Here is a 23987-nt window from a genome sequence, read left to right on the forward strand (position 1 = left end):
GGAGAGTCTTCACTATTAAAAGTGGGAAGGGGGACTGGATCAGAAACTCTTACCAAAAACGGGGATAGGCTGGGGAAGAAACTTAGAGAACGGACAAAGGGACAACTAAACCACAACTCAAAGAGATAGGAAGGATGTTAAGTGACCCAATGTCTATCTTTGGGTTCTGGCCTAAGTATACAAATGCTCTATTAAACAATTCTAGCCAAAAAAGTATCATGAGTTTAACACAAGCATAAGTGAACTTACCTTCCTACCTTCCAAATGTGCTTCTTTTATTCTTAGAACAAGCGATGGCGAGCCAATGCAGCTGAGGAATTCCGAGATGTGGGACTTGTTCTAGATCTGTTCTTTGCTCTTATGCTCCCCAATTAATTACTCATTACACATGGATGATTTTACCTCCTAAACATTTATTGAATTTGACCCTCTTCTCCTCTCTTCTCACCACTGCACCTGTTTTCGCCCCACCTTCTCTTACTGGTATATCACAAGAGCTGTCAGTGTGGAGCCCCTTCCCCCTAATTTCTCCTCCAATACGCTGTCCAGTTGAACATGTATTCCCCTGCATAAAACCATCAATGACTATGCACTACCTAAAACAGTAATTACCAAAATTCTTAAGCTTCTAAATGCAATATTCAAATAAAATCTTACTTGAATATCCAGTATGTAAAACAATTCCAACCTGGGCTGTTCTAGTTGCAGGGAATGGAAGAGCCCTGTGAACCCATCCCCCTAGCTCCACGCCTCCCTGGCAGATGGCTGGGAGGTTCCTCAGAAAAGTCTGAAAAACACAGGAGAAAGAATCAAATACAAGTCCTTGGAATGGCCCCCCCATAGCAGGACCCTATCTTTTCCTAGTTCATTGCAGTAACCAGCCCTTAAGATGGCCCGAACGATCCCCATCTTTTGGTACTTGTGCGTTCGTGTAATTCTCTCTCAAAACATACCAGCGCTGATCTGTGTGACCTAGAACACGGCAGAAGTAGTGGCATTCCACTTCCAAGATTAGTTTATAAAAGACACTGTGTCTTTCTCTCCCTACCTCTCTCTCTCTCTCTCTCCCCCTCTCAGATCACTTGTTCTATGAAAAGCCAGCTACCAAGTCATAAGCTACCCTATAGACAGGTCCACGTGGTGAAGAGCTAATGTCTTCAAGTCAGCAGCCATGTGATTGAATTGGACGTAGACTCTCTAGCCCCATTCAAGCCTTCAGAACAGCATCCCAGGCCAATACCTTGACTGCAACCTGTTTAGAGACCTGAAACAAGAATCTCCCAGGTCAGCTACTCCCAAATTTCTGAACTACAGAAATTTTAAGATAATTCATAAATACTGTTTTAAGTCAACAAGTTTGGGAGTAATTTATTACACAGCAATAGATAACTGATACAGTCTTATTCTCTCCCTAATTCCCAATTTTACCCCTTTTCCTGTAGCTTGAAGTTGTCCAAGCAGATGCTCTGCTGTGTGATCTCCCTCCTCTTCTTTCTCCTTTATCTGCCTAAAATGTCTCTCGCCCCGCCTTTCCTCACCTAGCTAACTCTTGCTCATTACTATAGGCATCTGTGCTCTGGCAAACTACCCCTGAAGCTCCAGTGGGGCTCAGTGACCCCCTTTTCACCATTTTTCTTTCAGAAGACCTGGGTCCTGCATCTCCAGTGTTTACTAGATAAAGAGTAGGATTTTGAAATATTTATTGAACTTGATTGTTTATAAATGCATAGCAGTATTTGGGAAAACAAACTACTAAGAGGTGCTACTCATTTTACTATCCCTGCATGTTCTTAGCACAGCAAGAAATGGTGCCATTCACTTTTCATTATAGGAAGCCAAACTGCAGCATCTAATCAATGGAACAACATCTGCATTAATAAACACTTGTCTGTTTTAAACTGTCATTCACAAGAAGACAGCTATCACTATTTAATCTTGGGGCACCAATTTAAGTTATGCCTGTGAGTAACCACTAGCAAAGTGAAGGCAAAGCATGGCCTGCTGCACTTCTGCCTGGCTCTGGGACAAAGGGACTGCAAAGGGCAGGCAGTGTGCTTGAGGAAGGAAGTCATGGAAGGAGGGGAAAAAAAAACTGAGAAAGAGAGAGGGGACTGTGTTCAGCTGCACTGCCTGCTAACCAAGCCACCACTTCAGGCCAAATGACAAAAACAGTATCAGTAACTCCTTAAGAAGCTTCTGTTAGATTTCTACCGGCCAAAGAAGGTGATACTAAGAAAGGGTTGTTTAGTGAATTGTATCCTTTCACTCAATACAAAGTGTACCTTAGTGGGGGCGGGGGGAGGGGACAACAATAGGCTAAGGCTCATACCCTAAGTATAAAGCCCTGGAAAGGCAGAAAAGCAAAGATGGCAAGGGAGTGCTGTATTATGGAAAATAATCAGAAGAACAGAAGAAGCAAAAGAACAACTCAGATATTAGCTTCCAGATAAGAGTTTAAATCTTTTGAATGCATGATAATAAATAATATTTAATAAAATATTAAACCAGATCCATACAGTCACAGAACATTGCTTTCTGATAACTGGTATAAAACATCAGTGAAAGCAAATATTTCACACAGAAAATAAAATTATACATAAGAGATAGTGAGAACAATATATAACAGATTTGAGAGATTCCTTTACAAAAGGATTATAAAAGCATTTTTAAAAATCTGTCAACCTGATCATTTAATTATGATGGGGAAAGACTTTTTATAAAATTATGAGTTAAGTTGAAAGGTAATCTGCGAAATAATAATATATGCTTTAAATAATTCATAAATTAAAATGTTTTCTTGATATAACAAAAAACACATCATAATGTTTGAGTGTATAATAGTGTTTTTTCTAAAACAATATTTCTTCTAAGTCGTTTTAACAGTGATAACCTTTTTAATAAAAAGAATATTTGGTAAGAATAGAGATAGCCAAATTGGTATCTGCTCTTTTATTTTTCGCATTTGTAATCAGCTCCTAGTTTACAGAAGACCTGAATATCCAACTTCTGTTCCAGTATCTCCCATATTAGAAAACCAAGAGCTCTGGGGTCATTAAAATGGGCACAACTACAAGAAACCCACACGAGATAGACCAGCCTTCATTATGAAGGTAAACAGGCATGAAAATGGACATTTGTAAAGACTAATTGGAATTTTTCTTGGAAAACAGTTCAACGTGCATGACAAGTGAATGCACCCTAATATTAATTATGCATTTAAAGGCTAAAATTAAGGATGCTAATCACCCCAATAATCCTTATCCACATTTTTATTTAGTCACCAGGGGGAGCTAATACTGCTCTGTGGGTAGGAAGGGTCCAAGAATTAAGATTTTTTAAAGGAAGGAAAAATTAAATTGATGTGGTATTAAATATAATCCTAACATGGTCCACAGTGTCCATAAGGCAAATATATCCCAGATGAAAAAAAAAATAGGGATATATCTTTTTGTTGTTGTTAAACAAAGTTAGAAAAAATCTAAAATCTATTAATTAGTAGCTCACTGGGCTTAACAAAGACATATAAAACCCACTCATTTATGGATGTCTTTGGTCCTATTAGGGTCTTACTCACCATCTAGATTTTGCACATTTGTCCATTTATTGCACTGACCCAGTTATTTTCTTGGTTTGAAGTACTACTATGATTCTACATTCTAACAGCTAATCATTGCTCAAAAGCACACCATATAATTACATTATAATTATACTGAAACAAATGTTTCCCTTTCCTTTTGCTTCAAATTCAAATATTTCCTTCTGTTTCAAATATATTTTTTAGCACTTTTAATGTGTGTTCAAAGAGTTCCACCCAATAATCTACTTAAATTCATTCTACAATTCACACAGGAGACACAATCCCTTTAAACTTTGAGAAGCTCCAGTTGGAACAAAGAGGGGAATGGGATTCAGAGTTTGTGGAATAATCACCTCTAATCGATCAATTTCCCCTGAAGGTAAAGCTGAAAGAAAGGAGGAGTAAAGAGTTCCAGTCCAATTCCTTGAAGTTTAAAGGAACTAAGCCCTGAGGCACAGTGTAGAATGATTCCTGCCTCCCCTTCCCAAGGCCTATTAAGAGGTCATAGATCTCTGTGACATTGCTGCCATTCCCCAAAGATAAGGTCCCCAGCCAGAGATTTAGCACAAGAAGAAAGGATAGGAAAAGGTCTACTATTAATAGCTTCTCTAGCAACTCACTACCCTATAAAGGAAGTAGATATCTACTGGTCACAACTATCCTAAGTAATGTAAAATATATATATAGTTAAGTGCAGTCATGCAAATATGTAAATATCCAACATCTTAAATTTCAACATGTTGAATTTCACGTTTGCGAACACAACAGGCTACAGGCAGCAGAGCCCTTGGGTGCATACAACTGCATCCAAGTAGCTAAACACTGCCCTGCTTGTAAGACAGGCTGAATGGCTGCAGAGGGCCTCAGAAATGTTTGGTCTCTTTTAATTCATCTTCCCCACAAAAGAGACCCCAATGTTTCCACATCCCAAATACAGCCCGTCATTTATAATGTTCACACTTCTCCACAGGGACAAACTGACAGCTTTAATTACCATCGATGACCATCAAGGACATGGTGGAAATTCTTGAAGATATTCTCCCATGGTTTGTATTCTTGACATTTTATTTACAATTTTTGGCAAATCCCGAAACCACAGAATTAGATGATTATATATTCAATGTTAATTATACAAGTAAGGCAAAACCATTTATCTGAAACAACTGCGGTTACATAAGACATCCAAAAGTAACATTTTTTATACACAAATAGTGCCAATTTTCTTTTTGAATTCTATTCATTTTAAAATGCTAATTTCATATATATATATAAACATACATATGCGTGCACACACACGCACAGGATATTTTCTGCTTAGGTTTTACTTATAAAAAATAAAATGAGTATACCCATTTATTTCTATTTCTAGGAAAGCTCACCCTTCAAGAACTTTCCCTTCATAATTAGTAGCTTTCCAGTGATTCACAAGTTTTTAAAGCAGGTTGAGAGTAAAAACACATAATTTTAAAATGTGTATCAAAAAACATAGAGAAATATTTCCTAAATTATCCCTTCACCAATCCAACTATTTCATTCTGATAAATTAATATATGTAATAAGTCATCATTCATTGTGGGAAAATATAACTCATAGGTATAATCCTTTCATAAATCCCAATTACAAGGCCCAAAAACATTCAAAGAGAATCGAGAAAATGATGAACCTACAAATGATTCTTTTACATCCATATTTTGGTAGAAAATTTTACAAACATATCAAAAAGAGAATGTAGACTACATACCAATATAAAAAATTCTGCTGCAGCAAAACCAATGTGGAAATCACAAAGTTTTTAAAGCAGGTAACAGTTAAATTGACCCTTCCTCCAAAACCAGAAAAAGGAGCTCACTCGGCCACTAGCCCAAAGGTTGGAACCAATTATGGAGGATTGCTTTTTCTCTGATAAATGCATAAAAGAACTTAAGATCCTGCTAGACTAAGAAAATGACCCACACAGCCCCACCACTTTCTCTAAAGTTGAAGGGAGCAGAGAGTCACTGAGTTGTTTTGCACTTGATGAAGTTACTGGTAGCCAAGAACAGTGGTCTCTGAAATACAACGTACTTATCCTAGGGTAGAGAAGATACTCTGAATATTATGCAAGCGATCAGAACAGACTCCATCCATAAATAGCCACCCACAAACAAATCAGACCTCACTGAAAGAAAGTAAATAGTACTCCCATTGGCCTCGGCACCCTTGCTTTTCCAGTCTCTTCCCACACCTCAAAATAGTGCTGTCTACCATGCCCAACAAAATAAAAACATCTCATTTAATGTTAACTAATTCACACAAAATCCCCAAATTTTGACAAGTGATTTAAAAAGTCTTCTGGAAGAAAACTGCAAGATACTGACAATCAAAAACAGGTAGTGAACAAGGAAACGGCACATGTTGCCTTTTCACTCCTCGATACTGTCATTCACTATAATAAAGAAGGGGTAAGAAAGAAACAATATAAGCAGATTTTACCAAAACTGGCAATACAAAATTGAGATTGCCAGAAAAATTATCTGAAATATGGGCTTACAGGCACCACTGATAATGATGAACCCTATCAAGAAATTTAATAATGTTCTCTCTTTGGTGGTTTTGGAGATAGCTTTTTCTTCAGCACTCACAGCCATTAAAATAAATTGTCAAAAGAATTGAATCTAGACCAGGACTTCAAAACAATATAAATTTATTACTGTTTTAATCCTAACTGGGGACATTTTTTCATTACTTTTTAGAGGTGGGGAAGGGAGGGAGACGAGCAGACAGACACACAGACATCAATGTGAGAAAGAACATCAACTTATTGCCTTCTTCTAAGTGCCCCGACTGGGGATCAAACCCACAGCCACAGAGCTGAACCCAGGACCTTTTGGTTCATGGGACAACGTTCCAACCAACGGAGCTACACTCGCCTGGACTATAAATTAAAAAACCTGCCTGTTTCATCTTTATTTCATTTTTCAATTTATGTTTTTGTAAATGTTACATCATATACATATCTATGTAGTATATGCATATTATGAAGATCTATACTAAATTTTTTAATCAAAAAGTTTGAAAATCACTCATCTTAAAAATAGCAAGTATGTGGAAAAAGGGCTGGGAATGGAAGTAATGGAGGCCCTGAAACCACACTGGGGGCTGAGAGGATGGAGTAAGCTAAAAGCTGAGAAAATATTTTAAGTAAGAAACCAGAAATCAATCAAAATGGAGAAAAACAGAAAATAAAATACGCAGTGCCTTAAGCCCAATTAATATTGAAACAGATAATTACTATGTAAAGGTTAGTAACAAAATATGAATAATGAAATAACATAGAAATTAATAGGGAAAGGTGCAAATGAGTTATGTCTTAACCCTAATTAATATAAACTAAAAAGTTAAAATATCATTTATTTCATGTAATTTATTTTAAATAATGACTTGAAAAGGAAAAAAGAATATAAAAAGTTTCAATACGCTTCTATGAAAATGATGCTTCATTCCACAGAACACTCAGTTTCCTTATTCCCACTGCCAACAGGACTAGCTTTTATGGTATTTGATTTTCAAGTTGAACCAACCAGTCTTTAATTTGGAAAGAAAAAAATGTATTTCACTTTAAAAATTCTTTGGCCAAAAATAATCCAGATGTCTAAAAGTCTTCAGTCCACAAAATCTGTGTGAAGATTCCAGGAGGTCTCGTAAGTTTTAAAATCAAATTAAGTGAACATATATGATTTCATACTAATGTACAGTGTCCACTCATTGATTCAGTTCATTTTCCTCAAAAAGAATCTGTACAGTAATAACATTTGTTAAGGAGTCACAAACACAGTTAGGGCTTTCTAAATCTGGTCTACAAACATGTTCCCCCAAAGTGCAACATCCTTGCTGTCACATATATGTCTACCTACTCATCCTATCAATAGCATGATGGGCCAGAGGATTTAGAATGAACACAATGCTCTTCAGCTTTTTTCTGCATTTACACCCAGGCAAATCACATCAATGATGTGAAAGAACACTTAACAGACAACTCAAGTTTGCAAATTAGCAGGAGAAAAGAGAAAAATGACTCAGAACGAGCATACAGTATTACCAAATGCACTTTACAAATTTATCCTGTGAAGTGTAGCTTAGTTTTGATGATTTACAATGCTAGTTCTAACTCGGTTTTCTAAGCAAAATAAAGTCTCCGTAATCTCAGCCTTCCCCATAGCACCCTGCTATTAAATCTTTGTTGAGAGGTGTGATGAGACCCCTCTGGCTTCCAGCCCTCCCCATCCCCTGAGGGAATTGGCAAAAAATGATAGGGTTTGTGGATTAGTAAAATGAGAGGTTCTCTGTGCTTTTCCTTCTTTAAATATATATTTTGATAATCTGTCTTCTGCATCAGAGACTCCCAACAGCATTAGTGTTGATTTCCCTTTCTTTCCAGACTCCAGGAAAGAGAGCACGGCTGGGGCAAAACAGGTGGCTTTCCTCTACTGCTACAATTGAAGAGTGGGATTTAGTTGTCTTCCTCTCACCTTTCCCCTTACTCCTTCAAGCAGGGATGAACATAACTTACTAACACATGCTGAACTGTAAACTACGGAAAAATTGCACCATGAGACAAAGAAATGAGTGCCACCTTGTCCCTTACTATCCTTACAGGTTGTTTTGCTCTTTGTTAGATCAAGAGGCCCACATTCCGGAACAGCCATCAATATGGATTCCATAAATTGTGTGTGCAACCCTTTAGATCTCTGGGTTTCCTGCTGACTCTACTGTCTGTGAGTTCAGTCCAGGTTACTGACATCTACTCATGAATTGACCTGGGGCTTATTCAATCCACAAGATCACTTTCACACTGGTCCAGAATTGATCACCCTGCTCCATATTTTAACTTCATTTCCTAAAGCCTTATCTACTCTGGACTCACTTGGCAAGATTGTATGAGGATTTTTCAAGACTTTTGATACAGAGTGAATCTGCTTTCATCTAGGCAGACTATCCTAGGAATATACTTCACCTTTGGGGATAAAAGTAACCAAAGAAACCCTCAGTTAAAGGATGGGAAGAATCTCAAAGCAGGGTTTCTACCAGGTCTCTGACAACAGAGCTACCCTGAGGAACTCCCATATGCATCAGACCCTAGAATCCTCAGCTTTCTGTTTTTTTGCAAACAACAAATTTTTAAGATTTCTTTCCTAATTCTACCCGCTAATTAATCCTAGAGTGCACTATTCAGAATTCCCTCTTTCTTTGTGTAAACTGCTCACCAAAACGTCTTCAGGCTAATAAGGTCAAGTTAGGTAGGACCTAACATGTAAGCAAACATTTCGAGATCCATAGAAGGGAAAGGGAAGCCATGAGGAGCAAAGAAAAAACGTTTAAAGAGCAGCAAGAGGCTATTAAACAGGGAGAAATTAAAAGGATAAATGGGGGCAATAAAGAAATTAAGAGTCTTGAATAAAGAACAGGAATAAGGAAAAATAGCAAAGATACAAATATAGCTAGATGAAGTTAAAGACAAAAAGAATGAAAAGAATAATGAAAGAAAGAGTAAAACTAAGAGGGGGAAAACAACTTGAAATTTCATCCTTTGCTAAAATAGCACTTCATCCATCAGAAGAAGGAAGAAAAGGAAGGAGGAGGAGGGGAAGAGGAGGGGGTCAAGAGGAGGGGGGACGAGAGGAACAAACAAGAAAAGAAGGAAGAAAAACAAGAAGAAAAGCCACCAAGAAAAGAGTTAGCTCAAGGAGCAGGAAACAAAAGTTGTAAGAGTTGGACCTCCTAACTTACATAAAAAGGCTGTAACCAAGGAAGAAGGTAAAAGTATCATGTTACCTTTTTAATTAAAATGCTTCCAGCATCTTTAATCTTTTCCAGATTAAACCCTTAGCTAATTTAAGTTTCAACTTTAATACCTTCAACAAATGTGCATAATTCCTGGTTTGGTTTCTCCCTCTTCTTGCTCTCTCCCCGATCCTCCACTTCTGCTTTTCCCATCAACCTACCACCCTCTGCAAGAAATCATCCTGAACAACAACAAACAGGACCAAGGTCCATCGGGTTTACCTTTCCTGAAATGTGTCTCAAGTCACAAATAAGCCTCTGTTCCCCTACCTCTGATTCAAAGGCAGTATGTGAGCAGACTCCATTCTCTGTTTTTACAAAGCTCAAGATCAAAATAAACCAAATATTTTATTAGTTTTTTTATTTTTGAAGAAACACAATATTTGACCCATAAATATTACCTTCTCCATACCATACGCTGAAAATCCAGCATTTTCTGCACTGATATTAAAGTTATAGAGTATATAAAGAAATAGATATTGTAATAATATATGAAGTTGTAAAGGAATAATGTTTTTTGCTTCTCTTATATTCCATAGAATTGAACATAAGAACAAGTATATGGCAGAAACTCAATAATAAGTAAACACTAAGTAGAATTTGAAGTTGTTTTTTTTTTTAATTATTTGAATCTGAAAGTTAACCTTTCACATAAGAGATATGGCAATCTTACCATAGGTAAGATTTCTTACAGGCAGAATATATACTGGCCATGTCAGCCAAGTTCCCACATCTTTACCCCCTGTTAGTACTGATTCTAGAACAATAAAGCTTCCTTTAAAGCAGGAGCTATTCCACTTAAAATAGAATTGTACTAATTGCCTGCACTTAGTAGGATTTTTCAAAAAATTATGCATTCTGAGGAAAAATTAATTAATGAAGTCAATTAAATATATATGAGTTAGAAAATGCAAATAAATCCACAAAGAATACCTCTACACACCCAACAAAATGCTAAATTTAAAAAGACTGACAACACAAATGTTAGCATGGATCCACAACTAGAGCTCTCAAACACTGCTAGTAGAAGTGTAAAAAGTTTAGAAGTTTTCATACAGTTAAAACATACATTTAACATATATTTAAATACCCCACCCTACACCCATAACCCAACATTTCTACCCCTACTTTCTAACTCAAGGGAAATAAAACATATATCCACAAAAAGACATATAGAAAGATTCTCAACAACTTTACTCATAATAACCAAAAACTAAAAATAACCCAAGTATCTAACAGAAGAATCAAAAATAAATTATGATATATTCATGTGATGGAATGAATACTACTCAGCAATAAAAAAACAATGTACAAAACATGAATGAACCTTACAGACATTAGGCTGAACAAAAGAAGCTGAACACCAAGAGAATACATACTGTGCGATTTCACTTATAAGAAATTCTAGAACATGCACAATTAATCTATGATTTAAAAAATTTAAAGTCAGTAACTTCTGTTGGAGCATTATTAATTGGAAAGGGATATGAGGGAAATTTCTAGGGCGCAAGAAATTAAGAGGAATATAGGTAACACAGATGTATGTATTTTGTCAAAATTCATCATATTGTATATTTACGATTTTTAAATTTCAATGAATGCAAATGTTACATTAAAATTATAGCATTAATAATTATAAACAACTATTCAACTCTACTTAGTTGGTCTGCTTATCGTGATGGTATGAGTAAGCAATTTCGAAACCACTTAATGTGTATTATAGACTCAAGAAAATGAGTAAATATATTAAGGATGATGGAAGTTTCTCACTGCTAAAGAAGGGAGTAAAAAATATAAAAAGGAATAAGACTGGGATGTACCTGACGTGTTGAATTAAATTAGAAGTATCAGTAAGAACAGAGTTTTTATTAGAGAAAAATATATTTACGTGTATATAGTAATTTATAAACATAAACATTGCCTAATTCTGTCAGCTGAGAGGGTCTGTATGTAACTGATATGCTTAGAGCAATGAGCACACACAGCACCTTTGTCCTCTTAAAGGAACCAGGGCTCCTTGGGGAAAAGGACGATTGCAGGACTGGGACAGGAACAGACACTAAACGAGTCCTCAAATTGTGACAGAGACATATTAAAATGACACAGAATCCAGTTTGAAGGGATTCCTACGGGCTAAATCTTGGACAATCTGGGCATCAAAATAATGACAGTAATGAATTATGACCCAATGAATGAAATAAAAACTCAAGAGCCCATGGTGATTTGAATAAATGAATGAAGAAATATGAAAGGATACTGTAACAAGAGTCCAACTAATAAATATAAACATCATGGAGTAAAAATGGATGTTTTATGAATATGATATTTATATAGTATCAAAGTACTTATTGTTTCCAAAGGGAAAATAGTAACTTCACAGTAGATAATGTTGGTAGATACCACCTTAAGCAAGTAGTTAGTGTTAACATCATCAACTTGGGCAAATCAGCATCACATACTCCCTGATTAGGTGCACTGAGAAGGGTACAGCATCACTTTGGTGGTGTTCCTGCCATGGAAGTATATAACCTGAATGTAATCACAGGAAAATGTCAAACAAACCCAAGTAAGATGGGCATTCTCTAAAGAGCTGGCAGGTACTCATCAAGGAAGACAAAAGCTAAGAGGTCATTCCGGGTGAAAGGAAACAAAAGAGACTTGTCATTTAAATGTTATGCATGATCCTTGTCCTGGAGGGACAAAAATATAGCTCTAATGGACATTATTGTAATAACTGTTGAAATTTCAATATTGATTGTGGATTAGATGACACTATTCTATGATAAGTGTTTTCCATCCTGATTTCGGTAAGTGTGCTGTGGTCATGTAAGAGAATGTGTTTGTTCTTAGGAAATACACAGGATATATTTAGAAGGGTGTGATAGCTTCAACCTTGTCTCAAATGATTAAGAAAAAAATTGATGAAAGAGAAAGACAATGAATGATAAAGCAAGAGAAGTAAAATGTAAACAATTGGGAATCAATTGGCAATAAATGGCAGTATGAGAATTACATGTTTTATTTTTTGCAATTTTTCTATAAATTTGGTATTGTATCAAAATAAGTTACCAAAAGACACAAAAAAACTGTACCAATAATTATATGCTTCATCAATTCTCATACCTATGATGGTGGATTTTCTGAAAGAAAGAAGATTCTATGGCCTAATAAACTTACTCACTGTAACCCCTTCTTAAAGAGTCACAGTGCACTTTAATAAAGAAGACTATTTAACTGGATTTAATCCAACATTTCCACAATAATCTGTGTCAGGAAATCTGACTAAAATGAAACACCTATTAAAATCGTACAACAATATCAACATTAGGTGGCAAACAGTTGGAGAAGCACCTTGTCCAGTATTAACTACACATGGTTAATTGAAGAAAAATTTTTGCTAGGAAAATAAGATAAAGAGAGAAAGATTTATAAGCACACGTACATATACACACAGGAGCAATGTCAGCTTAAAATAGTAAGAGAAAAATGACATGAATCTAAAGAACAGTATCTAAATATGCCACCTAGTCTCATATAGCACATTCTTGTAGGATATATTTTTAAAGAAAGTAGAAACTTCGTAAACTGAGTTTTAGTTTTCTCAGTCCATTAAACTGAACATGCCTTGCATCATGTCATTTTAAATCTGATTCTTTCCATGAACTGCAGGGCAGAATAGCATCTGTGCCTTCCTGAGGACCTACTGTAGGTCAAAGGCTCAGAGGGTACAATGATAAATAAGACATACTTCTGCCATCCATGAGCTTTCAGACTAAGGAGGCAGATGGAAAAGTTAACACACTCAGTGTAAACTATGATATTCAAGAATAAGCGTCTGACTATGGGAACACAGAAAGGCACTGAACTCAGCAGAGAAGGATCAGAGAAAGTTCCCTTGAGGAGATATATGTCAACTAAAATAAACCAATACATGCTACACTTCTTTGAAGAAAAATATTCAGAAGGTATTTTTAATCTTTATTTCAGTCACCCAATGTTAGCACCTAGATGACATCTCTGTAATGTTTTTACATGTTAGTTAAAATACGCCCATTAGCTATGAAAATTGAAGTACAATTCAAAATCGAAAAACTCAGACTGTGACCATATAAACCACCATCTTAGAATTCTTCCTAAAGCACTTCAAGACTTACCTAGGTATTCGAGTGTAGGAGTAAAATAATTGGAAGAGGGAAAAAAAAAAGAACAAACTGAAAAAAATCAGAAACAGAACAGTATGAGAGGACAAGAAGTGATAAGTATTGTTTACCTGTCAGCTGACATTGATTAATCTTGTGTTCTGTGATATCGCTCAGTGATTCGAACACCTGCAGGCAGCTGTCACAGCTGTGCACAGCCTCGTCCTCCAACTCCTCTCCGTCTTCCGGCCTCTTCTTACAGTCTAATGCCTCTCCATCTTCAGCCTTGTCTTCAAGTTTACAGTTGGGGTCTGAAAAAAATCAAGACTGTAAGTATAGGGTTTAAAGACAGGTTCTTTTAAAGTAACATTTAATCTTCTTGCTACCAAAAACAAAAACACAATTTTCCTTCAAGCTGCAATGGGAGGGCCTTATTGCAGATTTTATTACAGAAGAATCAAAAGTGAGTCTTCCCTAGAATGTTCAGTTTGTGAGGACTGGAAGTTCTCCTTCTCTCCTCCAACATGCAGCTCTTTTCCCTTCTCCTCTTTCAAATAATTTACCACCCCTTGGCCTTTTAGGGGGTTTTGCTTAAAACAAAAGGAGATAAATCACTTTTAAAATTAAACAGCCTCCAATGGAAAGGGGGAAAAAAAGTGCTTAAGAATGAATTCCTTTTCTGCTAAATATACTCTTTCACGGGAAATTACCAGAATTAACCAAAAGTCTAGAATAAGCTAAGTTAATTACCATATGCATGAAATTGACCTTTACTTATAAACTGGTCAAAACACACAGTTACCCCATTATTTGCTAGACAGTGAGAGCAAAATAAGCTCTACCACACAGCAAAACATTCTTACAAACACAAATTCAAGTTTAAATACATTGGTATGTCTTATTTTTAAAATCATCAAAAAATGAAACACAATATCCAAAAGAACAATGGTAAATTATAATCAAGTAAACAACTTCAGTTGTCATTATCAACATTAATAGCTAAATAATGGGAAAACTAAAAATAGTTCCATTCTAATCCTAAACATGCTTACATATATAGCAATGGGCAATCAAGAGAACAGAACACAAGTAATGTTTCCACTTAAAGTACAGTAAATACTTAAAGTACTCTCTGATTCTTTATGTTGTCCTTTGACTGATTTTAAAGAAGTACTCCCAAACATCATGGTGCCACTGTTCCTCTGAGCGGTAAAGCAAAGGCAGGGGAGGGATGGCGAGAGAGAGAATATGCCTCTTTGGGGGTAATTAGGATAATATAAGCTATGACTTAATTTATAAGACATTAATTTCTAATAACAAAAAGTCCTCCACAGAAATAAACTGTCTCAAAATAGAATAGTTGGTGAAATAGTTATAAAAGAGTTGTATCAAAATACCTAAGAAACATGTAATGCATTATCTGTAGTCAAACATTTTTAATATGGGGGGATAAATATTTGAAATGTTACAATCAAGAATTTACAGAAAAAAAAATTCGTCCAGATTTCTGAGAAAAGTCAGTAAGTGTCTGAAAATGCTTTCTGCTATCTTGCACGTAACACCCTTCTACAAAACTTACTTCTACAAGTAACTATGCTCCCTTTTTTGCTGGCAGTTGTTCCAAAGCCTTTCGTCACATCTGCAATAAACTTAACTATATCACCACTCGGCAAATAATTCACGTATGCCAAAATCAACTTACAGTCCACATATATAATAATCTCTTGGGTTTATGGGAAAAAGCAGAATTCCCATCTCAAAGAGCAAGGAGTATTGTCTGTTGTTGTTGTTGTTGTTGTTGTTTAAAGGACATACTATTGAAGTAAATTGGTAATTTGGGTTGATTTGCCATCTGGAAAATTATTATCTCAACGCTCTCCACAGTGCCCACTTTGACATACAGGGGTTTTGGCTGCTCATTCCTGGGAGAGTAATCTCAGGATCCTTTTTTTCATTTGTCTTGTACTTTGCCCAGCACAGCATCGTGTTCAGGTGAGTGCTTAGTAAATACTATTTAGTGATGATGAGAAGTTAAAGAAGCAAGGGCGGGGTGGGGGGCGGGCAGGAAGACATAAGAAAGTCCTTCACTGGTATTTTTTCTGTAAACAGGAACAGACCAAGTACCTCCAAATTAAAAAGCACCTTACATGCTTACATTTTCCAAAATTGACACTATATGATACACGACATTTGACTTTGCTAGTTTGAAATGTTTCATCTACAGCTACAAATGCAACAAATGGGTAATGGTTCAAGGACCTCCAAAAAACTAAAACCAAGTGGTAAAATAGTGCCAAATCAGAGAGTAATTCAGGAAAATAAATAACTGTCCCAACTGCGGCAACTTGGTCCCCACACCATTAAAAACTTGTTGGAAGGCAACACGCACACACTGAACACCCTTAGTTGTTTAGCATGAGTTTCCAGTTTCTCATAAAAATGACAGCACTCAGGGAAATGTGGGTGCTAGGTCTGAATTTTAATACCATTATTTAAATGCTACACATCACGTTTGCAAGGCCTGTTTGTTTTTAAATAAGGAGACACTGAATACTTTAAGTAGTATGCCGAGAAAAATGATAAAAACTCGCCTTCCTTATTATTATTCGAGAATATGGACACTTTACACGAATCTAGTATCAAAAACATCGAACAAATAGGAATACATACATGGTTCTTTAGCTCTTAAATGCTAAAGTACAACTCCAGTCCATGCTTCTGATGCTGTGGCTAGTTATTAAAATGAGGGTCATTTTAACACTAATAAAAAAATGTTTTTGTTTCCACTTCTGCATTTACAGATAGAACTCTTCAGGGACTGAAGTCAGTCAAGCTTATTCACTTGTGCAGCAACTTTAGGATGCATGCTCCAGCCAACTGGCGAATTTGTTTTTAGGTCACCACTTAAGAGGGACCCTCTGGGGGGTGGGTGCGATTAGAGCCCGAGATGCCTTGGCGTAATGAGTGCTGGAATCTCAGTCTCTATTCTCGTAAGCAAATTTTTTTTTCCAGTCTCCACTTTCATCCTTTCTCACCCATTCAAAAGGTGTGTTTATTTGTGTTATGGGTCTCTGTTCCTGATGTCAGCTGATGTAGGAAGATTCTAGAAAGCTTACATTGTCGACCGTTTCTTTCCCACAGGTGGCTACACTTCAATAATTGCACATGGCCTTAGTTATGTAGTTTTTATAAAGTCCTTTGAGATCCAATCATAAAAAATAATTGTATTACTCTGCTTGCCATTCAAACCTCTGACTTCAGCCTAAGGGGTTATAAATACAAGGCCCATGCCTGTAAGTACCGCCCCGCCCCCAACACCACCTCCAGAAGAACAACTGTTCATCTAACTCTACCGTTGTGCTATAAACCCACCCAAAGGACAATACTTTTAAATATCCACATACCACCTGCACTGGGACTACAAACCCCATCGTAGCTGCAGGCACTTCTCTCTGTCCTTTGCCCTAAAGGATGCCCCCAAACCTGTTACATCCATCACAAAGATCTCACCTGCACAACCAGCTTTCCAACTGATCCCTTCAAAAAGGTGCTATGAAACACTGGATTTATAGTGTCCTGACCTGGATAAAAGGCTTAATTTTGGAACACAGACACAATTATTATTACAAAAATAAAGGGCAGCTTTCTGTTTCCAATTTTGTTAACATTACTTATAAATGGAAATTTAAAAGAAGTCTGATTTTCTCCCTATTGTGTTCTCTGGCAGGTGGTTCTTTTCTTCTCATCCTCCTCTTTGTAAGGGTTGTTATTGTTATAACTTGGTTTAATAAAATTACAACTTTGGGGAAAATGAAAAATTGCACTGGCCTAAAAGTGTTGGAGGCCATAAACCCTGGACTTCAATTAATTTCAAGTGTGGGATCAGTTTAAGGCCAACCAGCAGAAATTCTATTCTGTCCATGTAAAAATGAGGTTTCACCACATTTACTTTTTATAACCTATATAAAAGTCAAGTAAAAGTAATGAATATCTAAAAGCCATCTCAGTGGACTGGCAAAGACTATCTGTATTCTTGAAACTCATCTTACATATTTCTCCTTGTGCAACAAGGATCCCATTCCTGATCAAAGCGAAAATGTCAAACCATTGAGAAAACAGCCCAATTTCCAATCCATTTCACTGCCTACAAATGGACCTCCTTCCAAGCCACTTTTGCATGGAAAAGCACTGGCAATAGAAAGAAAAACCAAGAGATCATGTGGTTATAATTATTACCAGGCAAGGAATATTTCTGCAGCTCAGTGGTAAAGTAAAACTCTGTCGCTCTCTGCTCCCAATAGTGTCCATCGCAAAACAACTGCCTCATTAAATCTCTGCAGTAAGATTAATATGCCGTAGCTGCACTACATTTATAACTTGGTACTTTATAAAAAGTGCATTTAATGGTAAGAGCCAGAGCCTAGATACAAAGTATTACTATAAAAACTTCTGGCAGCCAGTACACAGTGCAGGCCCTCTGTCCTTCTTACAGGAGATATAAATGAGGCTTTTCCTGGTTCATTCCAAGCCTGAAGCCCTACCTTAAAAACCAGAGTCAGTTTTAATGAGAGTAGCAGAAACACAAAATTCTGAGGATGATGTAAATATGAACGCAAGAAGATACTTAACAACTGAGTTTGGCAAGAGATGAATGAACCCAAAATACTCCTCTTACACACACATACACACACACATAAAACTGGACCATTTCCTAACAGTTTGTTCTCTGGTAATTGCCAGTTTTTCACCAAGTTAAACAACCATGGCATGAATTACTCAATGTAAGATCCATCCACGCAGTGCCAGTTAAGTTCAAGAAACTACCAACTAAAAAATGCACACTGCCTTTAAAAAAAAAAAGAAAAAACAAAAAACAAACAAGTCCTGCTTTCTTTGTGACGACCATGACCTCCTGGATCTCAATTACCTAAAACTACAGATAATAAATGTTCAATTAAAAGGGGGCCCAACGTTATATGACTAGTAGACAAGTACAAATATAATGTTTCTGTTACTTTAAAAAGCTGCTTAAGTTCTTTCTTCTAAGGATAGCTCCTGAAAATTAATTTTAAAAACACATGTTAAAATCCAATGTCTTATTTTCAGGAACTCTATGATGAATAAGTAAGCAAATAATTTAAACAAATATGCTCTAAGCTCAAATCCCCCAAATGACTACAAACGATGCTCCGCAGTTTAACACCATCTTGTAGCAAATAATTATTAACTGTCTAATGTTGTATGTAAAGTTCAATGTGTAGACACACGCTGGCCTTCTGGGGTAGGCTGACATACCTAGAAGTCCTGTGCCTAAAAAGAAAACCAGATACTATCTGTTTAGAGCCACCCATGTGTAAAAGCACTCCTCCCCTACCAGTGTATTCAAATCACTTTCACTGATTTATCTTCACACTTTTTAAGAACACAGGAACAGTAACCTTCAGGCTACAAAGAGTTAACAAGGAGCATACAGCCTTCCTAATTTTCAAAAACCAAAGGGCGGGATTGTTATTTTGTGCTTTCTGGGCTCTAGATGTGCATTCTAACTTGAAATCCCCTAAGATGAAAACAGATTTAGGGAAAATAAATCGCACACTGTTATAAAATGGCAAGCAGGCTCTGATGAAGGAAGGCAGCGTTACCAGACTGTGCAGCCGTCTGGCCCACACCCGCTTGCTGCTCTGCTGCCTCATTTTTTTCTACTGTCAAGAAAAGGTAAGCAAACAAACAAAAACAAAAGCAATTGGTGGAGTGGCTAAGGAAGCATCCCTAATGTGGGCAGGACAGTGACAGCAATCCCAGACAGGGACCTGGCTGGGCCCAACAGGTCCAAAGAGCTCATGGGGTAAAGGATGAAAATGTGCTCTCTTCCCTTTTTCTGCAATGTTTATTTTCTACAGTCTATTCTCTGAAAGTCATTAAATTGTTTTACAGGGGGGAAAAAAAGAACCTTTTCATGTACTTTTCCTTTCCTTTATCTATAAAATCTTCTCAGACAGAAAGAATTATCTCTACATTAAGCACATCGTTGAAGTTTAGAATGTCTGTGGTTTTGATCGTTTGTTCTACAGGTCTATCGTGGTCTTTGAAGACAAAAGAGAAATATCGCAGATGCACCATTATTAAGGAGATCATGCCAAATGTAAATTCATTACCACTCTTCTATCTGCAATGGGATTCCTTGTAGGAGGATGCTGAGTGGAGGGAAAGAAATTAGCCTTGGGAGGGGTTAAATGTATACACACACACACACACACACACACACACACACACTTTGGAAACAAATAAAAAGTTTCTCCTCCTCCTATCAGAACTCAAATTTCTTCTTCTACTTAGTCCCTCTTTATCCTTAACATGAAATTTAGAAGAAAGCAATTTCAGCATTCTAACTTTCATATAAAGCGTTATTTATAAACATATTCCTGCCTTAAGTCATTTAACCTTCAAACTGAATTACTATGGCCGCCTAGTCACAAATTCTGTCAACAAACATTTACTGAGCACGTATGCAGTAACAGGCTTTGCCTAAGGCCCTGGAGATGAAAAGTCTAAGACCCGCAATGTTCAACCTCTTTCAGCTCATGGCACACATGAGTGAATTACCAAAATTCTGCAACACACCAAAAAGTATATTTCTTGCCAATGTGATCAAAATATAGGTATAATTTGGATTTACAAAAAAAAAAAATTTGCCTATCCTTTTTGATCCAAAGTGACTTTTTAAAAAGTCATGTGCTTATACTTGTATATAGGATTCCTGGTACCAAGAATTAACCAATCTGATGCCGCCCTATTATGCGCCATGACCAGTAAGATGCAACTCTATTATATAACGTATATATCTATGGATCAGGACAGGGTATTGAGACCAAACTGCTACTGTTGTGATGGCTGTTGTCGTTTTTTATTTGACAATCTAAGGAAAAAGAGATCAGTGCCTCTGTCTAAATATAGTCAGGTATTGCTGGTTTGAAAATTCTTGCAGCACAACAGTTGAAGATCACTGGTCTAAGGCTTTGCCATAGCCAAGATTCTCAACTGGTGGGTTTGAGCCCTGGCCAGGTGGCTCAGTTGGTTGGAACATTGCCCTGTACATCAAAATGTTGTGGGTTCGATTCCCATTCAGGGCACATACCTAGGTTGCAGGTTTGATCCCTGGTTGGGGCATGTACAGGAGGCAACCATTCGATGGTTCTCTCTCACATCTAATGTTTCTCTCTTTCTCTCTCCCCCCCCCGCCCCCCCGCCCTAAAATCAATAAACATATGCTCAGGTGAGGATTAAAAAAGTAATAGTAAGTGGGTCCAGGTATTAAAGGATACTGACCCTTTTCAGCCCTCAAAGTAAAAGCTGAGGTGACTGGAAACCGCAGCCCTGTTGCCACTCCATTTACCCAAGTGCGCCATTCAAAACTTATCATTTTTCTGCATATGTCACATGAGAGGGGCTGGCAGGCACCAGTGCAGAGGAAGATACAGACGAGTAAATCAATGGCTGCAGAAGACAGGGTAAGTACTCAGAGGCAGGAACCCACAGACAAGGGGTATTGAAATGAGATGGGGCAGAGCAGGAAAATTGTATCAAAGAAGGGAAGCTTGGGCTAAGTGTTAAAGATGAACAGCACTGAGGACAAGTAGAAAGTGGTTCTGCAAACAGAGGAAACATGTAAAGACACAAGTGCATAAAACATGATGCCTTCCAAGAAGTGCAAGTTCTTCTGTGCTATGCAAATGAGGCGCAGTGGATAGAGTGGGAAAAAGGGGGAGCAGTGACAGGGACCAGGCTGGAAAAGTGGCTACATCATGAAAGAACTACTGTGTTCTGTTCAAATGATTACATCAGTGCTATGAGAAGCCATTGAACAAGTTAAAGAAGAGTGACCGATCTTGTTTACATTTTAGAAAGATGCACCTTTGGTAATTGAGAGGATGGAGTGGCAAGAGGCCACACCTGGAAGCAGGGAGCACTTTCTGGAAGCCATGACATAATGCAGGAAAGATGTGAAGTCAGTGGCAGAAGGGAAGTATGGAGGAGCCACCACAGAAACAGGATCTGGAGGACGTGGGGCTACTGTTGGCATGAGAAGGCGAGGAGCTGTCTCACCGGTTGCCAGCCTCAGGTGTGGTGGAGCCATTCATGGAGATGAACTTACTGTCTTGGTTTTAAATAGGTATATTAATCAAGGCTAATGACTTGCTTTCCTCACTACTTTCACACCCAGATTTCCTCTTTTATCCATGGCCCCAATAAAGCCAACCTGGAGAAAGACTGGCCAGAAACACAAAATTACACCAGATAACTTTTTAATTTAGTACAGGAGATCTACAAGGGCCTCGATGACATTTCTTGGGACTTAGGAGATTTTTGGTGAGATTCCTTTTACTTTAGTCATATTCCAAACACAAACAAAGCCAAGGAAAAAATAAATGCAAAATTTGACTAAAAACAAAAACAAACATTGATTCTACTATTTCTTTATCTTTTTTTTTTTAAAAAAAGCATTAACAATTAATTTTTACTAACATGATTCTACATGTAGTTCATAATTCTTTCCACAAGACAAGGTATTAACTCTAGACTACTACTTTTAATAATATAAAACCCAAATAAATATATTAAAACATTTATTTTAAAGAATAGAGCCTTTTTTTGGAAGAAAGTAGACTAAGAAACCACAGAGAGTGATGACAAGTCAACAGGATGAATATTAGATGGAAAGAAGACTAAAATGGGTACAGAAATGCAAAACATCTCAGCTAAAAATTAAGAAAAATTATCCTACTAAAGTTTTTTTTCTAAATAAAGCATTTATAGTGAACTACATGAAGTCTTTTTGTCCGTTGTTATTTTGCTCTGTTTTGTTTGGGGAGGCTTTTTGGCACACAACTTTCTGATTGCGGTATTTGAGACTTTTCACTCTTCTAACTACCCTGATGCCTTCCTGTCCAACGCTGCTGGTCAGCTGCGAGGGGGCTGCTGACACACCTGAACCTTGCATAGTCCCTGACTCCCTGCAGAACAAACAAAGCCAACAGCTACATTCCTCTGCTCAATTTAATCCGGGCCTCACAGACTCTTTCTTCCATTTTATATAAGCAAGATATTATGAAAAAATATTTTTAACATCCGGATCTACAAATACTAATTTCTCCACAGCAAAGTGATTTTAAACAGCTAAAAATCCACCTTGGAGGAAAACAAATCAGTTAAAAGCATTTATGTGTAGTCTTTAGCATGTAATGACTGGATAGCTTCTATAGCATTATTCCACCCCAAGAAAAAAAAATCTGGGGCAAAAAAAGCCTTTGTATTCCAAACATCATACTGTGTACTTGCCAATATTTTCAACAACTGTTGTTGCTTCATCTATTTCAGATAACACCAATCCACTTGTAACTATATTTCTGAATTGGACACTTAAAGCCAACTATCTTAAACAATTACTCAAACAGCTTCAGGAGAAAGTGTTTTGTTTTCAACAAGAAACATTCACTTGCTACAAGGTAACAGTCCTCTCACCTTTGTGTTTTTACATTTTTAGAAGATAAAATCCAATCTCATTCACAAAAATCACTCCAATATTATCACTTAATTATCTTGATTAGTAGCTTTGTTTTTTTAATTTGGGAGGTTCCTCTTTTTAATTTTAATGATATATTTGAAATTAAGTGACAACCAGATTTGTCTAAATGGGATCATGTCACCCAGAAACATGAAAAACTTTGCTTTTTTTTTCTTTTTACCCTTCAGCAGCCTCAACCGGTTCTCAAACAAACTGAGGATCAAACTGCTATTTATAAAGCAGAAAATAATTTGGAAACAATTTCTTTTTTTAAGATTTTTCTTTTCTTTCTCACCTAGCACACAAATGGAAGGCCCATATTTCTAGGCCCACATTTCTAAGACATGATCCCATTCAGGAAGATAAGAAAGTGGTTTCTAAACTGCTTTGGTAACATGATGGCTCAGCAAAAGAGGGGAAAAAAGAAAAAAATATATAAAATTAGGTACATGTTTGTATAATGAAAGATCAGAGCAAAGAGCGAGGTTATGATTAATGAGCTATTACAAAATACAAAAGAATTTATGTATAATTGGAAAAATTCATTTTGTTCTCCTCTAGTTGGACTAATAAATTTAAAAATACATGCAACCTTAAATGTCTAGGGTTCCTTCAGCCTGATAAACAAAACAAGAAAAGCCACAGAACCAAAAATAAACCATAAAAATAGATCATTATTGATTTAGTACCATTTCTGCAACACTTTCCTTAAGGAATCTGAAACAAAGAAAATGAAAGAGAATAATTTTTAACTTTTTAACTGCACTTTTCATTTCCTAGAACACAATCCGTTAAGTTTTTCCATTAGTTTTATTGTTTCTCTTTAGTTTTAACTTAATCCCTCCCAAAACAAGACTTTCAAATTGCTCTTTTCCTACAGAATGACAAC

At 36.7% G+C, this 23987-nt stretch overlaps 1 protein-coding gene across 4 annotated transcripts in view; it reads right to left on the minus strand.

Moving 5' to 3' along the window:
• ZNF521 (zinc finger protein 521) overlaps positions 1-23987 on the minus strand; it is a 280897-nt gene that overhangs the window by 237537 nt on the left and 19373 nt on the right. For all 4 annotated transcript variants that reach the window (XM_054583473.1, XM_054583471.1, XM_054583470.1 and 1 more), the window contains one exon: positions 13668-13847. Coding sequence is in view for 3 of the 4 variants with exons in the window: in XM_054583471.1 (XP_054439446.1) it covers positions 13668-13847 (180 nt within the window). In the remaining variant the exon portion in view is untranslated. The remainder of the gene's footprint in view (positions 1-13667; positions 13848-23987) is intronic.

The sequence above is a fragment of the Pteronotus mesoamericanus genome, unplaced genomic scaffold, assembly GCF_021234165.1.
Source record: "Pteronotus mesoamericanus isolate MK-2021 breed Mesoamerican mustached bat unplaced genomic scaffold, CSHL_Meso_final contig_74, whole genome shotgun sequence".
NCBI lineage: Eukaryota > Metazoa > Chordata > Mammalia > Chiroptera > Mormoopidae > Pteronotus > Pteronotus mesoamericanus.